This window comes from Takifugu rubripes, chromosome 8, assembly GCF_901000725.2.
Source record: "Takifugu rubripes chromosome 8, fTakRub1.2, whole genome shotgun sequence".
In the NCBI taxonomy this organism is placed as follows: Eukaryota; Metazoa; Chordata; class Actinopteri; order Tetraodontiformes; family Tetraodontidae; genus Takifugu; species Takifugu rubripes.
In genome coordinates, this window is record NC_042292.1 from 15,378,842 (window position 1) to 15,402,445 (window position 23,604).

General features: G+C 47.2%; 3 protein-coding genes across 6 annotated transcripts in view; 2 read left to right on the top strand and 1 right to left on the bottom strand.

Annotated features, from left to right (window-relative positions):
- arhgap36 (Rho GTPase activating protein 36) overlaps window positions 1-12,984 on the top strand; it is a 25,190-nt gene extending 12,206 nt beyond the window's left edge. For all 4 annotated transcript variants that reach the window (XM_011606626.2, XM_029840475.1, XM_029840474.1 and 1 more), the window contains exons 2-15: window positions 849-1,005; window positions 3,202-3,270; window positions 5,734-6,044; window positions 6,611-6,818; window positions 6,896-6,951; window positions 7,267-7,417; window positions 7,487-7,635; window positions 7,799-7,975; window positions 8,079-8,167; window positions 8,271-8,488; window positions 8,727-10,103; window positions 10,215-10,316; window positions 11,899-12,047; window positions 12,206-12,984. In XM_011606626.2, coding sequence (XP_011604928.1) covers window positions 849-1,005; window positions 3,202-3,270; window positions 5,734-6,044; window positions 6,611-6,818; window positions 6,896-6,951; window positions 7,267-7,417; window positions 7,487-7,635; window positions 7,799-7,975; window positions 8,079-8,167; window positions 8,271-8,488; window positions 8,727-9,034 — 1,893 coding nt within the window. In that variant the 3' untranslated portion in view covers window positions 9,035-10,103; window positions 10,215-10,316; window positions 11,899-12,047; window positions 12,206-12,984. The remainder of the gene's footprint in view (window positions 1-848; window positions 1,006-3,201; window positions 3,271-5,733; window positions 6,045-6,610; window positions 6,819-6,895; window positions 6,952-7,266; window positions 7,418-7,486; window positions 7,636-7,798; window positions 7,976-8,078; window positions 8,168-8,270; window positions 8,489-8,726; window positions 10,104-10,214; window positions 10,317-11,898; window positions 12,048-12,205) is intronic.
- Window positions 10,369-18,058, bottom strand: usp12b (ubiquitin specific peptidase 12b). Its single transcript, XM_003966851.3, has 10 exons — window positions 17,907-18,058; window positions 15,204-15,284; window positions 15,031-15,114; window positions 14,313-14,442; window positions 13,769-14,010; window positions 13,490-13,566; window positions 13,335-13,418; window positions 13,054-13,251; window positions 11,947-12,025; window positions 10,369-11,501 (listed from the first exon to the last, which is right to left on the bottom strand). Exons 1-10 carry the CDS (start codon window positions 17,952-17,954, stop codon window positions 11,400-11,402), a joined length of 1,125 nt encoding a protein of 374 aa, XP_003966900.1. The 5' UTR covers window positions 17,955-18,058; the 3' UTR covers window positions 10,369-11,399.
- A 772-nt stretch (window positions 18,059-18,830) lies between these two features.
- Window positions 18,831-23,584, top strand: rasl11a (RAS-like, family 11, member A). The gene is made up of 8 exons (XM_003966852.3): window positions 18,831-19,386; window positions 20,552-20,608; window positions 20,736-20,818; window positions 21,521-21,561; window positions 21,637-21,766; window positions 21,964-22,039; window positions 22,256-22,332; window positions 22,569-23,584. Exons 1-8 carry the CDS (start codon window positions 19,227-19,229, stop codon window positions 22,713-22,715), a joined length of 771 nt encoding a protein of 256 aa, XP_003966901.1. The 5' UTR covers window positions 18,831-19,226; the 3' UTR covers window positions 22,716-23,584.
- The last annotated feature ends 20 nt before the right edge of the window (window positions 23,585-23,604 follow it).

Here is a 23,604-nt window from a genome sequence, read left to right on the forward strand (position 1 = left end):
AACATCCATGTAGTCCATTTTAGGGAGGCAGACGGGGCCTCGGCAGCCTCTTTATGGAACGTTTACAGTTCAGCCGCCATTGTCTTACATTTGGTATTGAGGCAATTTTCTCCAGTCGGGCCTCGGAACGCAAGATGACGGAACAGGAAACACATGGCCAGCGACAATCCTACAAAGCCCAGCATTCAGCATAAATTACATAATGTTGCCATAATTATGTCTTGATGCATTAAAGAATGAGAGATGGATGTCGCTTGCTTACAAACGAGTGTGTGTCTGCGTGTGTGTATCAGGGTGTTCATTCAAGGGAGGTTCTATCATCAGTCACGGATAAATTGACATGGACTTGGTTCGAATTTAGGACGTATGCATTTGGTTTTCTATACCAAAGCTTTCTGATCAGCCTCAGCTGTACCTTCCATGTACTCTACAAGTTCATACATCTTGATTTGTGAGTGACTTTATTTGGGAAAACACTGCGTGTTGGTCTGAATAGTCCTTCAGACCTGATGTCGATAGTTTGTGGAGGAGGTTCTGCCGCTCTGCTCTCATCAAACAAACAATCTGCACGGTCGTATATTAAAAGCACATTTTTGTGTGGCTGCAGCTCTGGTGAAACAGGCCTCGGAGGACGAGATGGGGGGAATTTGTCTGGTTCTTGTTAACCTGTGGTTGCTGCGACCCTTCGTCAAATGCGGAGGATCAGGATCACCTGATTCGGATTTGTTTGGAACTTTGGTCTCTTAAAGGGAACATTGACAGAAACCTAACAGACAGACTGAATGGTTAATGGAGTCAGCATCCGCCCCGCGGCTACCGCTAACCCGTCTCTTTCTTCTTCATGGCAGGGGGACCACACGTGGGCCACCATGTTGGGTCAGAGCGTGCGATTGCAGCCGGTGCCGATCCAGAGCCTGTCCGAGCTGGAGCGGGCCAGGCTCCAGGAGGTAGCCTTGTATCACCTGGATGAGCGAGACCTGGGCTTCAAGATTAGCATCCCAAGAGGTACAACAAAATTGCAGGACAATTGAGACTGATGGGTTTGTGTTGTCCCCTGGAAACATCTGGAAACAAAGTTGCCCCAGCCGTGATTAGAAAACCCAAAAGGGGTCGTGGAATTTGTTTATTTAACCACGCGTCTCACTTGATTACTTAAATACCAGCGGCACATTTTGTATGGCTTATTTTTATAGCATTAAAGGTCCTCAGCAACACAACACATGTTTAATGTTGATGGAGATCGTTGCCATGTCTGCTGCATCTCTTGATTTTTAATTCTCCTTAGGTGCGCTGACGTCTGATCAGGAATGTTGCAGAGCATCCGTGGTGAAACTTGAAATCTAATATCAGTTATTTAGCCAGCATGAATAGTTTCTGTGTGTAATAAGTGGAATCCGCTCTTGCCTAAAAGCATGTGATCACAGAAAGGGAATATTAATATACACAGCGGTAGAGTCTCAGTCCTGAAGTCCATCCTGATGGTGGGACAGTCCACATCCGGCCGTGTCTGATCCTCACGGCCTTTGACCCAGTGATGCTCTCTAAACTGCTCAATATCTGCCATTCCTGGGTCAGTTTTATGGTTTTCCATCAGCACTAACGTGGATAATTGGAGGCACATATAGTCAGTCCCACATGACTCGCAACGTTCTTCCTGTGAGACCGCCGTCTCTGCCCTTTAAGGAAGTTCTTCTCTTGGTGCCTTTCATGTAAACAATGGAATATTTGGAGAGAAAAGTCGCTTTAGGTTTGACTCAAACCTGAGGAGTTGGTGAAACTGGGAATGATCTGACAGGTTTGGATGTGTGGTTAAGACCAGTTTATGGCAGAAACAAACTTTCCCAGTGTTTCAGGAACTTTCTCTTTGGGATTCAGAGGAAAGTGTGGGAGTATTCGTGCCCTGATGCTCCCCTGGGGAGAAATCTCTCCCATCCAGAGAGGGTTTGTGAACCACCTCCCTCTGTGCTCCCTGTTAGTCTTTGAGGAATTTTGTTTTTCTTTGGTGCTCACTTCTATTCTTTCTTTTCTCTTGCCTTTTTCCTCCCCAGCGTCCCCAAAAAAATAATTTTGCCGTATAGAACATGGAGGTTTCAGAGAGCCGGGTTGTCCGAGCAGTGACCTTGGTAGCAAAAGATTGATTAAAGCACTCTGATGCGTTTGTTTGAAGTAATAACGAAATTATAGGCTTCAGCTTACTGATTCACATGTTTCTTAACTTCATCATCCCAAATACAGATGGAATCAGCAAGAAAACATTGGCAGCTGTTGTTCTTGGGCTGTTTTCCCTTCTGTTTTTGTCTCTGTTTGTGGTTTCTAGTCTGTGTGAACTTCTATTATGTAATACACACACACACACACACGTGCACAGATCCAGGCAGCATTGCTAAGAGATAAGCCTCTGCAGAGTGTGGCGTGGATGGGAGGGCGTCTTTGGAAACAAACTTTAATTTCCTGCAGTCATGGGAATTTGACCCTTTTATCCCAACATGTCCTCACACATCCACGCTGTTAATCCCCCACTGCTCACCAGCGTGTGCCAACTGCATCCTATACTGTGGCACAATTGGCGAGCCGGTGAGCTCAGATCGTTCCTTAATAGGAGAAAGACGTAACTTTGAATTACTGATTTCTAAACAGCAGCTTTAGTAACCCAAACAATGGCATCTACCACATAAACGCAGGCATGAGGGGGGGACGGGGAGATTTTAAATGCGAGAGGCGACAAGGCTTTTGACGCAAAGCACACAAACGAGCACAGGAAGGATGTTGGAGATTCCTAAAATGCAAGAAAGAAAACCCTTTTTTTTTTTTTTTTGTTCTACACAATCTTTGACGCCGCTGTTTTCCTCAAATGTTAGTCATGTGACATTTATGCTAGCTGATGCCAATCGAGCCACTTTGGCTGGGAGAAATCACGAGGAGGAGGGGGTGTCATTTTTTTCATTTCAGGCCCCATTTATTTTAGTCTAGATTCAGAAAACAAACGCACGTATGAAACATGTCTGGGACACAGAGACAGTGGGAGAGATTCAAGCTAACAAGCGCTCAGATGATGAGGATGAGGAGGAGGAGGAGGAGGAAACATCTGTTGTGATCCTTTGCAAAAAACAGAAAAAGCCGAAATGCATAATTAAGAACTGCACATTCCTGATTTAACAAAAACCATTAATCATGTGATCTTTCTTCTTTCTTTGCTCTCAGAAGTACGCAAGCGCAGGAAATCTCTACGCAGGAGGTTCGACTCGTTTTCAAAGGAGAAGAAAGAGCGAGGTGGGTTGGTTGTGTGGTTCAGAGTGGTCACGAGTTCAGAAACTCTGAAGGCAGTTTCGAGCAGCAAATATCAAAAACAATGCCGCCGAACAGCAGGAGGACGGCATGAAAAGAATAAAAACGGATTCTGGGCTGCGAGGCCGTTGCTGGAAACTTAAATATTGACTGAAGTAGCCTGGGATTAGCTGCGCTGGCCTCGGCACAGCTGCTGTGGTGTTCCTGTTTAAATCCGCCGCTGGGGTTTAATTTGTTTTGGTCTCTTCTGATAAACATGGCAAATAAACAACACACCCTCTGATACCGTCGGTTCCTCTGAAATAGGTTTTCATGTCCAAGTTTTAAGTGACCCAGCCTGACCGGGAGGTTCGGCGGGGGGCAGGAGGTCACTGGTGACAACCGTGTGAAACCTGAATATTGAGCTCACCATTGGGTCCATTTTATTCATTTTCCTTTTCAGATGTACATTAATTTCAAAAATTGTTGCTGCACTGAGGAAAATGGATGTTGATCCCTAAACACAATGATCCTACAGTGAGAAATGCTCAGTTCTACCCCCCCCCCCAGGTATTACTGAGTCTTTGTCTTCCCAACAAAAGACTTCCAGATGAGATGTTTACCCATGTTTGCTGCGGCCTCTTTTTTAATTTCCCCTCTTAACATTCCTCCTCTTTCAAATTTATTCTCCATTTAAGTTACCTCCCACCATCTTTTCTTCTTCCGAGCCTCGTAGGTGCTCATCTGCAAAAAATGTGCCCCCCACCCCCCACCCCCTCCAGACTTCTCAGAGATTTTCTCTGCTCTCAGGTGATTATCACAGCAGTGCCAGAACAAACACACACTGGCACTCTCAGGCTGTCTGCTCAGGTCTTTAAATCCCACCTCTGGCTGGACATGGGGACTTAGCTAACGCTAACCCTGCTAATGAAAACACAGAACATCGGGACCTGGCACAGGTCTCCTGCTGGCACCGGTCTGCTCCTACCTGGAGCGTCACTGGGGCTAACTGTCGTAAACAAGTCGCACATTTAAGAGCATAATGATTGGAGATGTTTTGAGGTCGTTTTCTTGTGTTGAGTTCCTGATAATGCAGATTGGATCCCGAAACTGCCATTTTTCTGGCTGCAGTGGTGCAATCGTGAGCTCAGTCTGAGTTAACAGGATTCTCCTTTTTACTCTTGTGGTTTCAGCCATGTTAGTTTTACTCAGACCACTTGTGCTTCAACCGGTTCATATTCTCAAGTTCAGGACCATTGATTGACATTGTCTGGTTGCTGGGGTGATGAGGGGAAAATGTTTGCCACAACGCTGTGCAGGCCTCTAAATTAACTCCAGAAGGCTGAGAAATGACAGCGGAAGTGCAGCGAAGAAATTCCTCAACTGTGATCAACGGCGCTTGAAGAAAAGGCACCCTTCGGTCGATCCTGTTCACCTTTTCCCCATGTTCACCTGTTCACCTGCTCATGAATTTCCCATTAAAATGGGCTCGAGCGGAAATGCAACAACTGTAATGCGTTTGTTTAGGGGGAAAAAAAACAAGTGGCGATGGTGAATATTTACCGCCATCGACAAACTCCTCCCACAGCCTGCTGCTATTTCCAGCTGAGTCGATCTTGTTTAAGTACTCAGGTGGCGTCCTGCCATTTTGACCTCGCTGTCTGAGCTTCATGGGAAATTTCTTCCCCTGAGACCGCACGTGTCGGTGTCGGTGTCGGGGCCGTGCGTGTGTATTGTAAACGGTCACTGCTGCAGGTCTCTAAATTGTTCCAATCTAGTAAGTAAATGTGAAGCAGTTTCAGCAGCTCAATATGATGCACAATATACCAGACGTCAGTCATCATGACCCAATATTCTTATTTAAATCCCACTCTAATAAGAACTCGGGAGTTTTTCCACATTATTGGCCAATTTTCGGTCTGTACGGCGTTTATTGATGTGGAAAGTAATAAGACATTGGACTTTATTGCCAGAGAAAACGGATTAAACCCGCGAGGAGGAATGTTGACTTTGTTTCTACAACATTTTTCTAACCTTAGACGAGTAATGAAATAGTTTAGACTTGAGTGTAATTGTGTTTCTCAGTGTTGTGCACAGCAGGCGACCGCTGAGCTCCGATTGCTGCAGCTCCTGTTCAGCTCCTGATATCTCAGTACCTACGGTGATGGCGTGCAAAGACTTTGGTTGCAGCTGCCGGTCATAATGTGACGACGGCTGTCAGTCGTGTGGCCTGCAGACTGTTGCTGGACCGCTTTCAGGCCGCGTCGGTGGAGCAGCGCAGTGACTGTGGCCGCTCTAACAGGATTACCTGTTAATCCCTCATTTACCAGCTCTGCTCGTCCATTCTGTCTGTTCTTATACCACTTGTCTAAACAAACTTTTAAGCTCTTCTTTATAGAACCTTACACAACCTCTTGGTTTTGATATGTGCATACAGAATAATAAGTTAAAATTCATCTTCTTGCACAGAATCGGCCCCCATGGCCTTCGGGATCCCCCTCTCCCAGGTGATCGCCAACGATCGGGCCTTCAAACGGCGCCTGGACGCCCTGAAGGAGAGCAGGCGGGACTGCCTGGACCTGGAGGCCAGCGTCCTTCGCTTCAGGGCCGAGAAGAGGCAGTTCTTCAATGGGAACAAGCCGCTGGGCAGCTCCCCGTCCAATGCAGGAGGCTTACTCGGCTCGCCGCCTGCAAACTCTGTGGCGCCGGCGCCCGGTGTGGACGCCCAGAACAAACCGATGTCGCCCACGCTTCTGGACAACGCCGGTCGGCAGAGGAGGGTGAGACAGCTGAGAGCTGCCGATTACTGCTGGGATCTTCTTTCATCCTTTCAGCCTGTCATAAATATTTAGAATATAGATCCATATTTAGATAAAGATCAACCATAGGGGGCGCCAGCACTGATCTATTGAAGTGCAGCACTCTCAACAGGGTTTACAAACACTGGTAGCAGAGGAGGTGAAGGTTGCTTATCCATCTAAATGTCGGTCCAACTGACCTTTCAGCATCCGACTGGGCTGCAGCTCTGTTTACATACTTAACCCCCCCCCCCCCCCCCCCACACACACACACACGGCACGAGACATTAACATTAATTTTGACAGATGAGGCAATGGTGTCGTGTCCCCTACACTGACAGATGGTGCACAGGAAAGGTTAGTTATTGGACGCACAAGATAAATCTAGAGGAGCAGCGACCGTTGACACCAGACGAGCTGCAGGAGTGTGACAGTGCAGCTCACAAGAGGACGCGTGCTTATGCAGCCGGCCACCAGGGGGCAACCTGTTTGACAGTTTGAATACGTTATGATATTGTCACGTGAGGAAACGTCTCTGTCCCCATCAGGGCGGTCTGTCGGTGGACTCCATCTCTGACCTTGTAGAGAGTCAGTCTCGCCTCCTGGAGGCGCTGCAGCTCTCTCACCCGGCCGAGCTGGAGCTGAAAAAGGTGGGCTCGTCCGAGGGGAGGACCCAGTCCAAGCTGAGCCTCAACCCCATCTACAGACAGGTGCCTCGTGTGCTGGAGAGGTGCTGCAGTCACATCGAGACTCACGGTGGGGGAACCGCTCCACAATGGCAACGGTCCATACCCACCATGGAGAGACGTTTACGCTCCCTTTTGTGTTTGTAGGTTTACAGACGGTGGGAATTTTTCGAGTTGGAAGCTCCAAGAAGAGAGTGCGACAGGTGAGGTCACAGGCAGGCACTTTTTCCACTTCCTGGTTGCTCAAGGAGCCCCTCCTTTTGTGAAAAACAGCAGTCACATGACTGCGTGATGCAGGATATATTGTTTTCTCACCAGTTGGTTAAAGTTTTGGACAAAGTTGAGTTCATCCGGTCGGCAGGAACGCCGGGATGTAAAAATAATCTGGGAGTGCAGAGCCGATGATTTGTGGTATCCTGTTTTGGAGAAATTTTGATGATCAGGGGAAAACGAGCCCAGTTTGACCCATGTGCATTTGTCTTTTTCCTCTTTTTCTTTGTCCGTGTGCGCATCCTCAGCTGCGGGAGGATTTTGACATGGGGGTGGACGTCCAGCTGGATGAGGAGCACAGCGTCCACGATGTGGCTGCTCTGCTCAAAGAGTTCCTCAGAGACATACCTGACCCCCTGCTGCCCAGAGAGCTGTACCCCGCCTTCCTGCACGCCAACTGTGAGCACACACACAAGCGGTGGTCGGGACGGCGCCTGTACTCGCCATAGTAACGGTCTCTTCTTACAGTGCTGAGGGGAGCGGACCAGCTCCAGTACTTGCAGCACCTCTTGTACCTGCTGCCTCCCTGCAACTGTGACACGCTGCTGCGCCTCCTCAGCCTCTTACACACGGTGCAGAGCTTCGCACAGGACGCCATCGGAACAAACGACGAGGAGGTGGGAGGATCGCTGCACAGCCTGGATCTGTTAACTATGAACCACACAAATATCCACCTTCCTTGAGCAAATAAAAAAATGAGAAATTGCATTATGGGAAATGTAGTTGTATTTTAGAACACTTGAACATAGAGTATTTCCTCTCTACCCTTTTTTCCTTTAGATTCCAGGAAACAAGATGACCGCCGCGAACCTAGCGGTGATCTTTGGACCGAACCTGCTGCAGAGAGAACGAGGAGCGGACGCGAGTGCTCACATTTACGCCATGGGCATCGAGGACAGCACAGCGATCATCAGCGTGACGCTGGTGCTCATACAGAACTACAAGAGGCTGTTCACGGTACGGCGGCAACGCCTTAAAGTTATTCTTTAAACCAAGCCGTTACGATTGCTAGCATGCATGGTAATACAACTTTAATCAATTAGTGCATGCAACCCTTCAGGTTTCTGCAGAGCTACAACAGGAAGTCCTGATGAGCCTGATCCAGACGGATCCTGACATCATCGACTACCTGCTGCGTCGGAAACTCAGGTAAGCATCAGCCCGTGCTAAATTTAACCGCGGGTGTTTCCAAGCTGCTGCTGCTACTGCGTGCGCTTCCTCTCTGTGGCTAAGCGTGTTTCCTCTGTGGCAGCCATGTGACGGTGGAGAGCAGCGAGTCGGGAGGCCGTCGGGACACGGGGGCATCGCTGGACTCTGTGGGGGCCTCCAGCGGGAGTTTGTCTCCGCTGGAGCCGCCTTCACCACTATTCCCGCCACATGGCAGCAGCAGCGAGAGCAGCCTGACCAGCGAGGTTTTCCTCAACGTTCTCAAACTAAATCAGAACAGGAAGCGACAGGACAACAGATATGGTACTCTTCCCTTAACACCTGAGTTGGAGTCAGTCACTTTATTTTTACGTAAATAAGATTCCCGTTGTTTGAAATTGGTTGAAACTATAACCAAAATAGATCAAACCCTGAAGATCATTGACTCAAATATTATAAAGGGAGTGTGTTGGGTGATTAAAGTGGCTACAGCGCCATCTAGTGGTGATCGATAGGAAGTGGGAGATGTAGACGTTCCACTTTGCCTTATCCCATCCTTTAGGTGACGTCCCTCCAGGAAAATCCATCCGGCACATGCGTCAGTTCCACTCCCACCACAACCTCCTCAGCCTGGGCCAGCCGTCCTCCTCCAGAGACCACAGCCAGGACCACGAGGGCCACGACCGCAGGGGCAAGCTCAGCCTCTCATTGAGCGTCGGCAACAGCGGCAGCTGCTCCAGCTTGAGCGGCTCCACCGAGAGCAGCATCTGGGTGAGGCAGACGCCGCAGGAAGAGGTCAAATCCTCACCGGTCGCCAACTTCTGGGACTTCTTCACCGGAAAAGGGTCGAGCTCGGAGACCATTGTATGACAAACGATGGGGAAGTGAACGAGGTCAGAGGTCCCCGGAGAAACGGGCCATCGGACATACTAAAGTACGTGACTTTTGCTTTGTTTTGAGGACGTTGGCGATGGCTGCAAGCACAACTTGCTCAGATGAGCCGTTGAAGTAAAACAGATGAGTTTCATCTGCCTTTGAGATTATCTGGAAATGAAGACAGTAATTTTCCTGATACCTTGTGGAACTCCTGCCGCAGGCACTGGAACATGCCTTCTGTTTTCCCTCTAACCTGGAAGAAGATCCATCCATAAATCTGAAGACGCATGTCAAAGTATGAACAATGGACCTGGACTGAATTTGTGTTTAACTTTTTTAAATTTAATATCTCATCTGTCCTCTATGAAGCCATATTTTAAAGGTTAAAAAGTTGATCAGCTGAGTAAAGTAAAATCTCATTACCTCAGTTTTATTAATGGTTGAGACAAATTCTATGTTTTAAATTCAGTAATTTAAGAAGTTACATGGACTTGACTCTCTATTTTATCACGATTGAAAGCTGTTAAACTCTACAACAGGTGTTCTGCTCACTAAATGTACACAATTGAGAATAACGTCTCATTTATGAATTTAAAAGTTTCATTCCATTGGAATAACTGGAATTATAGTCGATGTAGAAATCAAATTCCAGGACACCAAAAGTTTCCACCTTTTCATCAGGAAGAAATTCCTAAAGAAAATACGACTTGTAGTTCTACCAATCAACCGCTGGAGGGCGATGATGACCAGGTTTTAACAGCTCTAATCCGGATTCTTGGACTAGTTTTCAGATTAGTGCCAAATTATAGTCAATGTTTCTGTGAATGTCTTTTGTACAGATATTTTTTATTTTGTCCCCCCGCATGGCCAAAGTTACAAGAGCTTATCTTGCCTGTTTGCATCGTTATTCTAGTAGAAATGTCTTCTTTTTTTCCCTCATGTCAATGTGTTTTTCATGGAGGTGTGTTCAGGACTTTACTAGAGAATTAAATCTCAAACTCATGTGAGGTGTCGGCGTTTGATGTTCCCCATCTGTGTGTGTTTGAGGGGGTGTCAGCATGAGGTGAGTCGGCAGATGAAACGCCCGCGATTCTGTTCTTTATAGCTCAACATAAAGTTACAGCAGCCTGTAACGTCTGTGCTCCTAAACATGTCTACGTCAATTATCTTTCAGGGGGAGACGTAGAGACGCCTCCTTCTTAAAGGACGTTCCCTCACTGCGTGACGCCATTTTTCTCTGGAGACCATCCAAACGTGGAGGGACGCCTCACTGCTGGTAAGTTCTCCCCTCCCTCCACATCTGTCAGAGCAAATCAAGCTTCGCATTATGGTGGAATGCTGCGCAACTTTATTGACAATAGTTGAGATCATTCTTAGAACAGGATGATTCTACAATTAATGACCACCCAACGGTGGAGACTCGTTCATGATAGGCCAGCTCCATCAGCGGATCCTCCTTCACCGTGCATCACAGGAGAGATCCGATTCGCAGGGTGGGAGGGGGAAAACCAAACCTGGTTCCATAAACCGAGCATCGCTCGGCCAGAGGAACGTCCAGTAACTCCGCTGGGGTGAGATCCCTGGGTGGAGGTTTTGGTTCAGAACCGCAGCTCGCGCTGCTAATATTTACCGGCCATATTTAGCCAGATTTGTGCTGTTACTTGAAACCTGTAACACAATCTGTTAAGATATTAATCAAATAATCTTAAATAGAACAATTAAAACCATTAGATTGTAGGTGATTACAGGTTTGTATTGTATTTTTTTTAAAGAAAAACAAAAAAAAAAACTTAATCGCTATCATCTTTTTTGGTGATTCTCAGTTCTGGGCTCGAAGGCAAATATTGCCAACCAGCAAACGCTTGTTTAACGGCTCTTAGCGATGGTGTTTATCCGTGCAAGGTTGAAGGTGTAATTAGGCTGTTGGTTATGGGATTGTTTGTAGACATTCTGTTCCGCAGGGCAGATGTAGCCGCTGTGTTAGCTTACAAGCTTAGAGCTGGCTGTAATATGCACACTAAACCACTGCTGACTGGCATGAGAAGGATTAGGAATCACAAGTTGCTCTTGCGTCCCGTCAGAAACGGCCGCTTGGTTGTGCCATCGTCCCACAAAGCAAATATTAGAGATTCGGTCGTCTTGGCTATGTTAAGGTGCATTTTGCAGTGTGGGCTCGCAGGACTGGCACAGGCCTAATCCAAGAGGCTGGCACGCAACCGTACGAAGCTCCGCCCACTGGGAATAAAGCCTGGATTCCTAAGTGAGCTGACTGGATGGTTCTGGTGGCAGCCTGTAAGTGCCATTCCCCTCCCGTCTGTTGAGTGACAGTCAGTCTTCCGGGGATTTGCTGCTGGCTGCTTCAGTCTCTGGATTGATAGAACAGGATGTATCCTGATTCAGAGTTCTTGGAAATGTCTGAAGTCAGTCCGTAGAACTCCTCGATTGCCTGTGCGTCAATTTTCTATGAGAAAGGGAGAGAGATAATGGGATTAATCATTAGGCCGACACCAGTTCGGAGCTAAAGTCCTTAGGAAAGAGGGGCAAACCCTTTTACTCCTGGCCCATTTTAAGACAAGAATAGGATCCGTTAAATACTTGGACTGTTGCTAAACGATCTTCCTGGCATTTTAGGGAAAAAGGGAGAGTAAATCTCTGGACCATTTATATAAAAAAAAGTGTTTCTACTCTGACAGCTGAATCCAGCAAAAACCGTCCAGATCCCTCCCCAGATGTCCCTGTGGGCCCCCTCGCTGTCAGTGGGATCCGTTTTAAACGGGCCGGCTTCAGTCGCAGCATATAGGTACCAGGTGGCTACATAAGCGTGGAGCTCTAATCAGTTTCCCTCCATCCTGTTGCAGCCACGCTGGTTCTGGATGTGACCCGAGGAGCTGGGAACGCCGACTCACCTCTACTATGTCGTCGTCAAACAGCAGCCAGAATCCGTGGCTCTTAACGATGGTGATGTAGTGTCCACGGTTGGGACCACTGCGGAGACACAGGACAGGAGGTGAGTGAGACCACAGCACCACACAGCAGGGGGGACACTGGGACGTCCACAGATCCTAAACTACACGTGTGGTGGTCGGTCCGTTACCACGGTGACCACAGAGCCAGTAAGTCGGTTAATAAGCGTTCATATGGTTTGGGTTTTTGTTTTCTTCACAGCATCACAAATCTGTCCTGGCCCACTTTAAATCTTAAAGGGATGTTACCAAGGGAACAACGGCCACCAGCGAGCCTCCATCGCTCAGATCCCTGCATGCTGACTCAGCAGGTGTGTTTATGGTCTGCTGCTGTGGCGCACCCCCCCCCCCCCCCCTTCCCGGGGCTGGCAGTGGACTTGTTGGACAGGTGCAGCAGCCTCTTCAGAACACGGGTCCAGTCACGTGATCAGCTGCTCGTGGACGGACAGGAGGACGGACAGAGGCCACAAACCAGAGTTACACCTACCGACTTTGGAAGAAAGACGTTCTGCTTGATGCAGTGTAAATACTAATATAACTAGTAATAAAATAACTAGTTCCAGTCCTGCACATCTTATTTTTAAACCCCTTTTCAATCCTCTCGCCTCCACGGGGTTTGGGAAACATGTTCCTTCCTGTGCTTGTTCTCTGGGATGGAGTGGACGTCTACATCTAACTGCAAATAGTTGACTCACGCTGAATTAATCAGAATATTTGAAAATACTTTTAGCCCTTTCAAAGATGACTCAGCTCAGGAGTCAGCTCAGGTGGCTGTGGAACTCTGCAGGACCGTCAGGGCGTCCCAGTCTCTCCTGTCCTCAGCCTGTCCACCTGGAGCTGAGGCCTGTCCAGGAATACTGGCTGCACTCAATGACTATTAAAGCCAACATCTACAAGTGGCAGGCAGAAATTACTGTCTGTTGTAATTTACATGTGATATTTCAAGTCCAAATAAACATTTACCTTTGTAATATTCTAAAAGAATGCATCTTGGATTAAAAGATGACTGCTCGTTAAGTAGCTGTGGGTTTCAAGGATCCATCATCGTACCTGCCACAGTGCACGACGACGGCCACCAGGTCGTACATGCGGTCTGGGTTGGTGGCGTCCCCAGACGTGTTGAAGAGGCGGAGCTCCAGGGGGAAGACCACACGGTAGGACAGTTTGGTGTAGCGATGGAGCTGGTCCATGTATTTAAAGCGCTTCAGGTGGAGGGCGAGGATCATGGGTAACTTCTTCACCCTCATCCTGACGGAAGGACAAGAATGTACAATCACACGAGGTGGAAGTCCAGAAAGGTCTTCGAAATAGAACCAGCGGGCCTCACCCACCTTTTCTGGGCTTCCTGTTTGCTGCGACACTGCTCGCAGTAGTACTTGTACTCGCTGCACAACGTCTCCGTGTTGCTGAAGCCCCTGTGGAGAAAACCTTAGGATGAACCTTTCTCTTTAAAGCTCACGCGATGGGGCTTCCTGGAGGATGTTACCTAAGGCAGTGCGTGATGGACGTGTTCTGCTCCACGTCCACCGACAGATCCAGGAAGTCCTCGTCTTTACTGCTCACCTGCAGGGGGAGAGAACATGAAAGTTCTGCTGGTTCAAACATCTGAAGAACAGCTGGTGTTCCCGTGAAGTCCGTATTTACTGAGGACACGTTCAGACGTTTACGCCGGTGGATTCTTTCCAAAATAAACAGATGGCTTAAATCCAGCATAATAGGAGGGGGTCTGGAGTGTTTGGTGTTGCAATGTTGGGATGTGACTCACAGCTTCACAGTTGAGGCAGCGCGTCTCATTTGTCAGGGTTCCTTGGAAAATCTCGTGAACCCACGTTTGCTGCGTCTCCTTCCCTCCGTCGCTTCCTCCTACCCCACCGCCCCCGTTCTGCACCAGTTTCCCGTTCTGCTGCCGCTCCTGGCTCTTCTCCTCCTGGAGCAGGTCTGCGATGGTGTTGAGGAGGTAGTTGAGAAACTCATGGGCGTCCTGCTGCATGTAGTTGTCAAAGAGCTCTGAGAGGAAATGAACACAGATCCTGAACGTCAGCAAGAAGCGCTAATTAGGAGCTTCTTTTCTCCGAGCTTTCCGCTGGAGCTCGGCTGACAGCTTTATTCCCTCAGCTGGGACATTCATTTCTCAGCTCAGATTGACCTCCCCTGCTTCCTGCTTTTTATTTTCTCTTCCTCCCTCTGAAGTCAACGACCTCAGCTGAACGACAGCGGTCTTCCCGAGTCTTTTCCAGGAAGTCGTATTCATACGTTTCTGTCAGAGGCAGCGTGAGATGCCGGGTTTGAAATGAAACGGCACCGCTCACCATTTTCCTTCCTTAGACGGGAGATGAATTTCTTGGGAGGGATGACCCCGACTTTCTTCTTCTGTGTGGCGATGCTGTTGAACAGGTCGGCCAGGCAGGTGAGGAGGGACTCTTTTCGACGAGGCTGCACCTTCAAAAACACAAGTTGCCTGTTAACACTTTCTTCCTTTAGAGGAAAGGAGCTATGGACCATACCCGATGATGTTCTCTAATGGGTAGGAATGATGTCATCCACACAGTAAATGTGTGCATGATCTCATGATGTACATGCAGGTCTGACTCACAACTTGAATTCTGTCTGAGCTTCATAAATCATTAAAGGAGTCTCTTATCTTGGACAGTTACTGGTATAATCTAGAAATGGTGCCGTTTCCATCAACTTTCTGTCTCTTCTTCATGGATTGTGGACAGTAAACGTGTTCAGCTCATGGTCATCAGAAAATATATAATCTTAACTTCAACGAGTAAAAGTGTTTTTGTCCTACAGTGAAAAAGTCTGATAATAAATCAGAGTCCAAGTCTTCTAACTGATTGACTGAATTTGTAAAGGTCAACTGTGGAGGATCTACAAGTAGCAAGGAGTGACTTTTTGGGCCCCTCCACTCAGAAAACCCTTGTTATGATCAACTAAAAGCTAACCCTGGGACACATCAGTCCCTTTTAAGAAGCATGTGCTTTTAGCCGGACAAATAAGGCGGCTCAGCAGACCCCTACTCACCTTGTACGCCAAAACCTTCTCCCTGAAAGGTCGACAGAAATACAGCGCCTGCAGCACCGAGTTGCAGTAGCAGGTGTTGCCGAACTAAAGAAAAGAAGGGTCGGGGTTAGGGGGAGAGTGAGTGAAGGCTGGTGACGGCAGACTGATGCTCCTCAAACGTGGCAAACACCTACGTTGACGAGTCCAAAGTAGTGTTCATTAACGGGAAACTGTTCCGGTCCAATCTCCTTTTCCAAGGCAGAGGCATTGGCGCCCTTACAGGAGGAGAAGAAGAGACAATCTTACTGGACGTGAAACAATCATCACATCATATCCAAGCACACAAAAGCATCTGGGGTCCGTTTGTCACAGCGGATCTGCTCAGGGCAGACGTTTCCGGCACTTCCAGGGTCTTATCCTCCACAGAGTTACATCCGATGAAGATGATTCACGAGTCCTGTAACCTAAAACGGCTCTTTGTTCGAAAATGTCTGTACCGTTTCAGCACATTACGGCTTTAAAGAGGTTTAAAACCTCATTAATGAGCTCAATGATGTCCTGGCAACAAGCCTTGGGGTTTGGTGAAGGGGACCAAGCTCGGTTCAGTGAAGACGGTCAACGGGTCCACTCTGAAAAGAAAGCATCGCGACCGGCAGAGCTTTGCACCTGCTACACAATCACATGTAGAAACCCGCTTTGACTCCAATTTCAGGCAATCAGCACCGACTGAGAAGTGTTTTTTAAAGTCTAAATGCAAATACAGCTCGATTGGGCCTGGACGTGGGTGCACGAACCCAATATTGTACCAATCAAAAGATGCTCAGGCCCCTCAAGTAAGCCATAAGAGTAAAGACAGAACCTTTCATCCATTTAAGCAGACGTGCTTTAAATGACCGGTGTCTAACCTCAGCAGGCCTTTTTCATTTTCCCTTTTCCCCTTCCCGGCCACAGCTTTTCCCATTTCAGCGCGTTTCCTGCAGCCACAACCGCGACCTCTGACCTCAAACCACCGGGACCATCTCCAACATCCGTCACCTCATCTGGAGGAAGCCGTCAATCCCTCATGTCAGTTCAAGTGGTCCAACACGAACAATTGGACCGATCTCTCTGAAACTACCGATACGCCACAGATTCAAAAATGAGCAACTAACATTAGCATGTCAGCTAAAACTAGCTGAGGCATTTCATGCAAAAAGGAACGGGACAATCAGGGTTAAAAGGAAAATTACAAATACAAATTGCGTATGCTTCCTCTAATAACTGTAAAATGCGCAATAACTTAATTTTTAAAAAAGGTAAACAGGCTAAAATGGACATTAGCAGGAGCTCGGCCGGTACCCTCAACGACCCAATTACGGTATCTAATTAACCAACCTTTGACCACAAAATCCAAAAAGGAGTGATGAACCAAATACGGGACAATATGAAAGCGTAACTTACATGTATATCTTTCGCGTAAACACGATATTTAGTCCAACAAAATGTCGCTCTGGAGTAAAATTCGTTAATTGAGGCGCACCTGTGCGCCGGGAACAGGAAGTGACATCACACTCTCCCGGAAATTACACACATCAATCAGCAATTTAATTTAACCAGGAAACACGAACCTTCCCTTTAAACCTTGACAACACCCCAGGTGACAATCAGCATCAACAACATATTCAATGCTTTGTTTTTCTCGGAACGAATGTATCCTAAAAGTTCCTGTATGAACAAACAACTACTGACAGTCAGTTTTACTGCTAAAACTGATTTTTCGGAGAAGCAAATAGTTTCCGGGCGGCTCCCCAGCAAACCCGGCGTGCGCGTCACAACCAACGAGCTGTGTTCATATTCGCTGCTGGTAATTTGACACAATGATGCTGCCTTTCACATATAAATGGGTTATACTGAAATGGCTTCCACTGCCTCACTACGCGCACACAAACACACGCACGGGCCAGCAAATGTAAATGGACTGCAGCCCACAACTCGGTGGCATCTGTTTGGCCGTATGTCAGCTCTAAAAGGTGCAGTGGTGGAAACGGGATAAGTTGCAGCCACGAGTTAATCTTCTGGCTTTAAGCTGCCCTTTCTGCCTCTGATCTGGTTGTGCTGCAAGAATCAAAAATTAGTGCAATCACAATCCAAAAGGAAGCGGGATGGCCATTTTAGCCTCTCTGGAACAACAAGTCGATCAGGTAGATGTCCTTCAGCTTGAGACCTCCATAATCGATACGGGAATCAACCGGACTGGCTGCTGCACAAAATATTCGCCATAAACGTGTTTGTCCGTAGTAAGAACAGTGTCTTGCTCATTTTGAATGGCCAAGTCTAGGGAAACATGTAGAGCATAACAGGAAATGTCGGATTTCTCCAACAGATTAGGCGATAAGGAGTGACATCAACTGTCTTCGCTGTTTTTTAATTCCTTCAGTCCACGTGTCTCCACTGAATTCGTGCCCATTTCATTAGAAGTAATTAATCACCAGTGTGAATATAATCAGTACATGATGCTGAACATAAATCAGAAAGACGGGTGAGCAAAGAACTTTGTCCCGAGAGCCACGGGGGGTGGGGGGTGTTATCAGGCTAAGCTAGCTAGTTTTCGACCGATGGTCAACCCTGCCCTTCTTGCATAAACAATTCCAAAGCCAGCCAAAGCTAACTGATAAGCTGTCAAACGGGCTTTGAGTGTACATAAATCGGTATGTTTAAGTAAAGAGAACGTCCAGGGAAAATGAAAATAATTTGTTAACATAATATGCCATACAACTTTCTGGAAAGCCTGTGTTATCATGTTGCCCTGTGAGGTTAGCAAACAGCTAGCGGGGCAGCTAGCGTCCTGGCTCGGCAGCCCTGCCAGTGGACAACACCGCAGCATACAAATACAACACTAAAGCAGAATTTTCACTCACCATCGTACAAATCGAGGCGATCTTTCGGACTGTCATCAGTATTTCCATCCGTAAGCCGCCATATTGGACCGAACCCCGGTGGTAAATTATCAGAGCCGATGCGGCTGCAGAGTTCCGGTAGCTTTCTGTCCGTCCCTATGTGTACTGTTAAGTCAGAGGGAATACTCATACATCATTTCCGGTAATGTACTTTCCACAATAATACGCAGGGAGTTCGACGAATAATGCCACGACTCAATGAAACTTTAACAGTCATTCTAACGATTCTCTGATTATGATGTAAATGATCTTTTTTCCTTTTGACTGACAAAGTTAATCATTAGGTTTTTTATTGGAAATCTTGACGTCAGAGCAAAAGATATCCTAAAACGCTTTCAATGTTGTATTTTACTTTGAACGTAAACACCAACTTCCGTAAACGTCAATATACCAGCGTTGTCTGACTTTGCGGTTTCTCTCGTCCAGATTGGAGAGAGAGCGTCGCCCCTTCACGATAACAGTGCGTTCGATTCCGAGCACCGGACCAATACGGCGGGCGGTGCTGTAGCGTCCCTGCGGTCCGGTGTAAGACTGTGACGCCCAGTGTACCTCATTTTAAACATTCAAACAAGCCAAAATAAGTAATTCACAAATTGTTTCGACTCTGTCGGGTACGTGCTTGTGAATGAATTGTTTGAGGGAACAGCTCCAAACGATTTTTTGCCTTAATGTATGATAAATTACAACTTGTACTGCCAAAGCACGTAATCATCTATTTTTCTTCAATGTTTATTTTATTTAAGGAGTTACACCACACGGAAAAAAGAGCCAGAGAAAGCATGAATAAAAATTCCAATCTCATCCCGTTTCTTTCATGATTGTTTTACTCAGGATGCGAGAGAGGAGCTGTCCATCTTCAACTGATCCCGTGGGAATATAATATGGGATGGTTTTAAGTTTTCCTTCCTCCCCCCTCACTCTCCGCCCGGTCCGCAGACAGGCATCTGGTGCGCACCGCAACCCGCCGATTTACAATTGTAATGCATTCAAAACTTCACATCGATAGTTTTGCCAGGAAAATAACGGCCTGTTATTACTCAAAGATCCACCGTCGACGCACTAAAAGTACGGGGAAACTCTAAACTGGATGGGATACCCCGGGAATATTTGGGAATTTTGAACTTTGTACGCACAGGACAAGGATCCAAAAAAAAGCAATCGAAATCTCGGGACATTTGACATTTCAGGTCACTCTCATTTCCAGAGATATTTCTGGGAATATCGGAATACATTTTTGAAGGTTTCTATTTTTAATCGAAGAGTGTTTCAGAGTAGAGCTAAATGAGGCTGACTGGCGACCCAGCGCCAGGAACCATGAACAGCAGCAGCGGGTCTGGCAACTTTCTGCTGGTCCCCATACCGGAGTATCCCCTGCTGGACTGTGTGCCCAACAAGACGGTGAAGATTGTGGTTCTGGGAGCGAGCAACGTCGGGAAAACCGGTATGGACGTGCACGGAGATCACTGGAGCGAGGGGGAGGAAATTATACAACAGCTTGCTATTTTTCTTTTCTAAACACAAGCTACTCCTCAACTGTGCGTTTCAGTGTTGGTTGCTGGGGTTTGACAGCAGTGTATTTATACACTCATATATCTTCATTAAGAAACTGGTCAATATATATTTGAAGACAACAATTAAGACTGTTGTAAATCTGGACAGCAGGGGGAGACATTTCACACTTTTATTATTATTTTGATTCAGTCTTTCATCCCCACTAACTAATGTACGCAATACTGTGCAGAAAAAATACAATTCAGTAAAATAAAATGAGCAAGAAAGCGTGTTTGATGCATATTCTGGTGGTGGTGGTGGTGTGTGTGTGTGTGTGTGTTTGTGTGTTGTGAGGGGGTCAGATTTGCACACTGCAGTTTTACTGCATTCTTCATGAGAACCTCCACTAAACCTGCATGTCAGCCTCCATTTTCCAAGATAGTTTTCTTTGTCTACTGGACTGTATTTCTTCTCTTTGAAATACAGTCCAGTTGACAAAGAAAACTACCTTGGATATCTATGACCTGGATGATTGAGAATCTACACAGACAACCTCCATTTTCCACATGCAAACCCTATTAGATTGAGGTCTGGGCTTTGACCTGGTCTTTAAACCATTTTTGTCATTTATTAATGGTTTTTCCTCAATGTCCCAGGGGATGTTTACTGACTAGGTACCTGGACCTTTTCAACATGTACTTGCACAATTTGTCTTGTTCAGAAGACAAATTAATCTTTGTGTGAAAAGGAACCCAAATAAAAACCCACAAACTGCAAATGTCAGGGGAAAACCTGTGCAGAAAGTCCCAACAACCAGAGGATGAGGCAATAATTAATCAGTAGAAGATGATCCCCAAGGTCTTGCAACACCAGATTCTGAGTATTTGGTGATTATTAGTGTGTGCATTAGTTCAGACTTTGAACCTATTTGTTCATCCCTCTGGTATGAAAGCAGTTAAAACAAAAACAATGTGGCACGGAAAAGGAAAATTCCAGCAACACATGTTAAATACACACGTGATATATAGGTCAACTGGCTGCAGCTGTGAAGTTTAACGCAGATTTTGCCCGGATTCTTTTGGCACCGAGGCACTGATGTCATGTTCTCTTTTCAGCTCTGATCGTCAGGTTTCTGACCAAGAGGTTCATTGGGGACTATGAAGCAAACACCGGTGAGTTTCCACTCATTTATCTCTCATACGAGGCAGAGGAAACGTGCTTTCTGTCCTCGGCTCCAGAGAAACGCCGTCATCGACCCCATTCATTCATCCGCCTGTCCTCCTCTTTCATTCTCCACAGGAGCGCTCTACTCCAGAAAGGTCACCCTGGAAGGGGAGGAAGTGTCACTTCAGATCCAGGACACTCCCTGTGTCGCTCTCCAGGTAACAAATGGGGGCACGGAAAAAGCCCACAGATGTTGTGTGTCACAGTCGAACAGCTGGATGGAAAAAGTAAACGTTGGCCGCTCACAAAACATCGCCGTCAATTCTGCCACGTAAGGTCACGCGGCCTCGCTTCTCATCAGCCAAATTCACCAAAACGGCCCCGAAACGGCGTCGTTACGAAACTCGCCGTCGTTTATCTCGTCAGGAATGCATTTGAAGTGAGGGGCAGCTCCTCGCCCATGATGAATTTAATGAGCGCAACGTGCCACACAGCTCACCCCACAGTTTACAAAACCAAAGCCTCGGCCGCTCATTTCCTCCACGCGGGAGAGATAACGGCGGGCAGAGGAAGTCCTTTCTGGAGGGATGATGAGCCTCCGAGAGATTAGAGAGAAATAATCGGCCTGTCGAGGCGCCGAGGTCAAGGCGGTCCAGAACGTCTGGTTGATTTCAAAGGCTGAAATGGTGCCGTGCCATTATTTTATAAATGTTTCCTGACAAGCGTGCAGCCGGGTTCGTCTAAGTCTCCGTGAGTGGGCGCCGGGGTGGTCCGATGGGTGAAGAGTTCAAACTGTAGCAGCAGGAGTGTGTCGGTACACGACCGCCAAACTCGGCGGCTCACACCGTGAAGGCAACGAGACTCGTCACACATCACGGCGTCCACCCGTCCAGACTAAATACAGTTGTTTTCTTTTTCAGGATGATGCTGAGGGCCTCTACTGCCAGGAGCAGATCAACAGGTCAGGTTCATCCAACGCTTGATCTCTAGAAACGAACCCCACCGTGAAACATCTCTGTTATGACCTCACTTCCAGGTCGATCTACTGGGCAGACGGTTACGTGCTGGTCTTCTCCATCACGGACCACAACAGCTACCGCACCATCCAGCCGCTATACCAACATGTCCGACGCATACACCCCTCCGGAAACATACCCGTCATACTGGTCAGTGTGCGTCAAAAACCCCAGAAAGGTCATGATTCAGCCCTCTGCATTTTTACTTTGGAGGCCTTTTTACTAGCTTAATATTACCATCTTTTCCAAATATTAATCTCCTTCAGCATTGGGTGTCTTTCTCTGTCTGAGGACCACCTGTTAACCCCTAATCCCCATAATCCAATCTATCCTGTAATCTGCTGCAGGTTGGAAACAAGAGCGACCTTCTTAGAGCCCGACAAGTGCCGGCAGATGAAGGCGAGACGTTAGCGTCTTCACTCGGTGAGGCCCGTCTCTTCTTCCCCTGCCCGACAGGCAAAATGAACGGGCACATGAAACCTCTATATTAGCCAGCAGGCTCATTTTAAAGCATTTTCACACACACATATACACACACACGCAGGCAGTGAGAATGTTTCGCTCTGATCTATATCCTGCGTGCTGCCTAATGAGTGAGGAATGTTATCAGAACGATAAGAAAAGTGCCTCTGCTCTCAGGCGGAGTTTATTTCGAGGCCTCGGCCAGAGAAAACCACGAGGGAGTCCACACCGCCTTCCTCCATCTTTGCCAGGAGGTGAGACAGATCATTAGAATTCTATCGATGTCCACGTCAACGTTCGTGGCTAAATGTTGAAGAAACTCTAATCTGTAATCATTTTTGATATTTTTTTTTATGAAATCAGGCCAGTATTTTAGTGTTTGCAGCTTGTTTTGGTGCCCCCAAGTGGCAAAACATGTAGAGGCAGCATTAAAGGAACCTCTTCCTGTCGCATTCGGTCGGGGTTGATTTGGGCGTCGTCTGTGCTTCAGGTGTTCCGAGCGCTGGGAGGAGTGAACGGGGAGAAAAGACGAGGCGGCCTCCACCTGGCCAGGCCCAAATCTCCCAACATGCAGGAGCTGAAGAGGAGGTTCAGGCAGGTCCTGTCCTCCAAAGTCAAGTCCGCCACGACCCTCTGAATGCAGGACGGAACCTCGCACAGTCACAGGCGTGTGACAACCGAAGGTCGGCCTTGAGAACAAACTCTTTCCATTAGATGAAAAATTCCAAAAAATGCCTGGATGGAAGATTAAAGTCTCGGAATTCTGGGAAATGAAGCTATTTGTGGTACAAAGTCACGATTGAGCCATTCGGTTGTGATTAAAGCATCAGGCGGACACTTCAGACATGGAGTTATGTCAGTCGGTTGAACTTCTCTCTGCTTTGCGGATGAAACTGGGGGACAACATGATAGAAACTCACAGTGAACCCCCAACAACTCATCTGGACTCAGAAACTTGATGTTGGACCATCAGACATCTCAGTCTGAGAGGCTGGAAATTCAACTTTAAAGAGCCCAGTAATAAAAGGATCTACTTTGTGTGTATTGTCCCATTATATTAGCACAAAGTCTGTTATTAAATTGGTCAAAGACTGACGTCATTAGGAACAAAAAAGGTGAGCTTCCCTGTCTGTTACCAAAACAGGAAGTGACCTCATAACTCAAATATTCCTGACTCCACTCCAAGAGCAACCCTGACATTTGGACAGCAGGAAGGGAACCCCAGAATAAAACCGACCCAGGACGGGAAGTCGGTGCTTGTGAATAACCCTGCGATCAGTTAATCCAACTAGAATACTATGCTGACCGTACATCATGAAAATAAAGACATCTTACTCCAGAACCCCAGAACCCTGAGGTACAGCCACGTGTCAAGCATTGGGAGCGGTTTAAACGATGGAAAAGGAAGTTGTGTGTGCGAATGCTGTTTGTGTTTGCTGCTGTTCTCATGACCTTTCCGCTCATTGACACACACTCAAAATTCCCAGTAAACACAAGTTCTTCGGCATCTGGAATCTCTTTTTCGA

What these genes read in the sequence shown, in the direction of transcription:
- usp12b (XM_003966851.3), bottom strand. Translation starts at nt 17,954, where the DNA reads ATGGAAATACTGATGACAGTCCGAAAGATCGCCTCGATTTGTACGATG. An exon ending in GCTGCCTCAACTGTGAAGCT is followed by an intron (nt 13,567 to 13,768) that starts GTGAGTCACATC and finishes CTCCCCCTGCAG; the next exon opens with GTGAGCAGTAAAGACGAGGA. An exon ending in GTCGTCGTGCACTGTGGCAG is followed by an intron (nt 12,026 to 13,053) that starts GTACGATGATGG and finishes GTGTCTCCGCAG; the next exon opens with TGGTCCCAACCGTGGACACT.
- rasl11a (XM_003966852.3), top strand. Translation starts at nt 19,227, where the DNA reads ATGAGGCTGACTGGCGACCCAGCGCCAGGAACCATGAACAGCAGCAGC. An exon ending in TGCCAGGAGCAGATCAACAG is followed by an intron (nt 21,562 to 21,636) that starts GTCAGGTTCATC and finishes CCTCACTTCCAG; the next exon opens with GTCGATCTACTGGGCAGACG. An exon ending in TCCTCCATCTTTGCCAGGAG is followed by an intron (nt 22,333 to 22,568) that starts GTGAGACAGATC and finishes TCTGTGCTTCAG; the next exon opens with GTGTTCCGAGCGCTGGGAGG.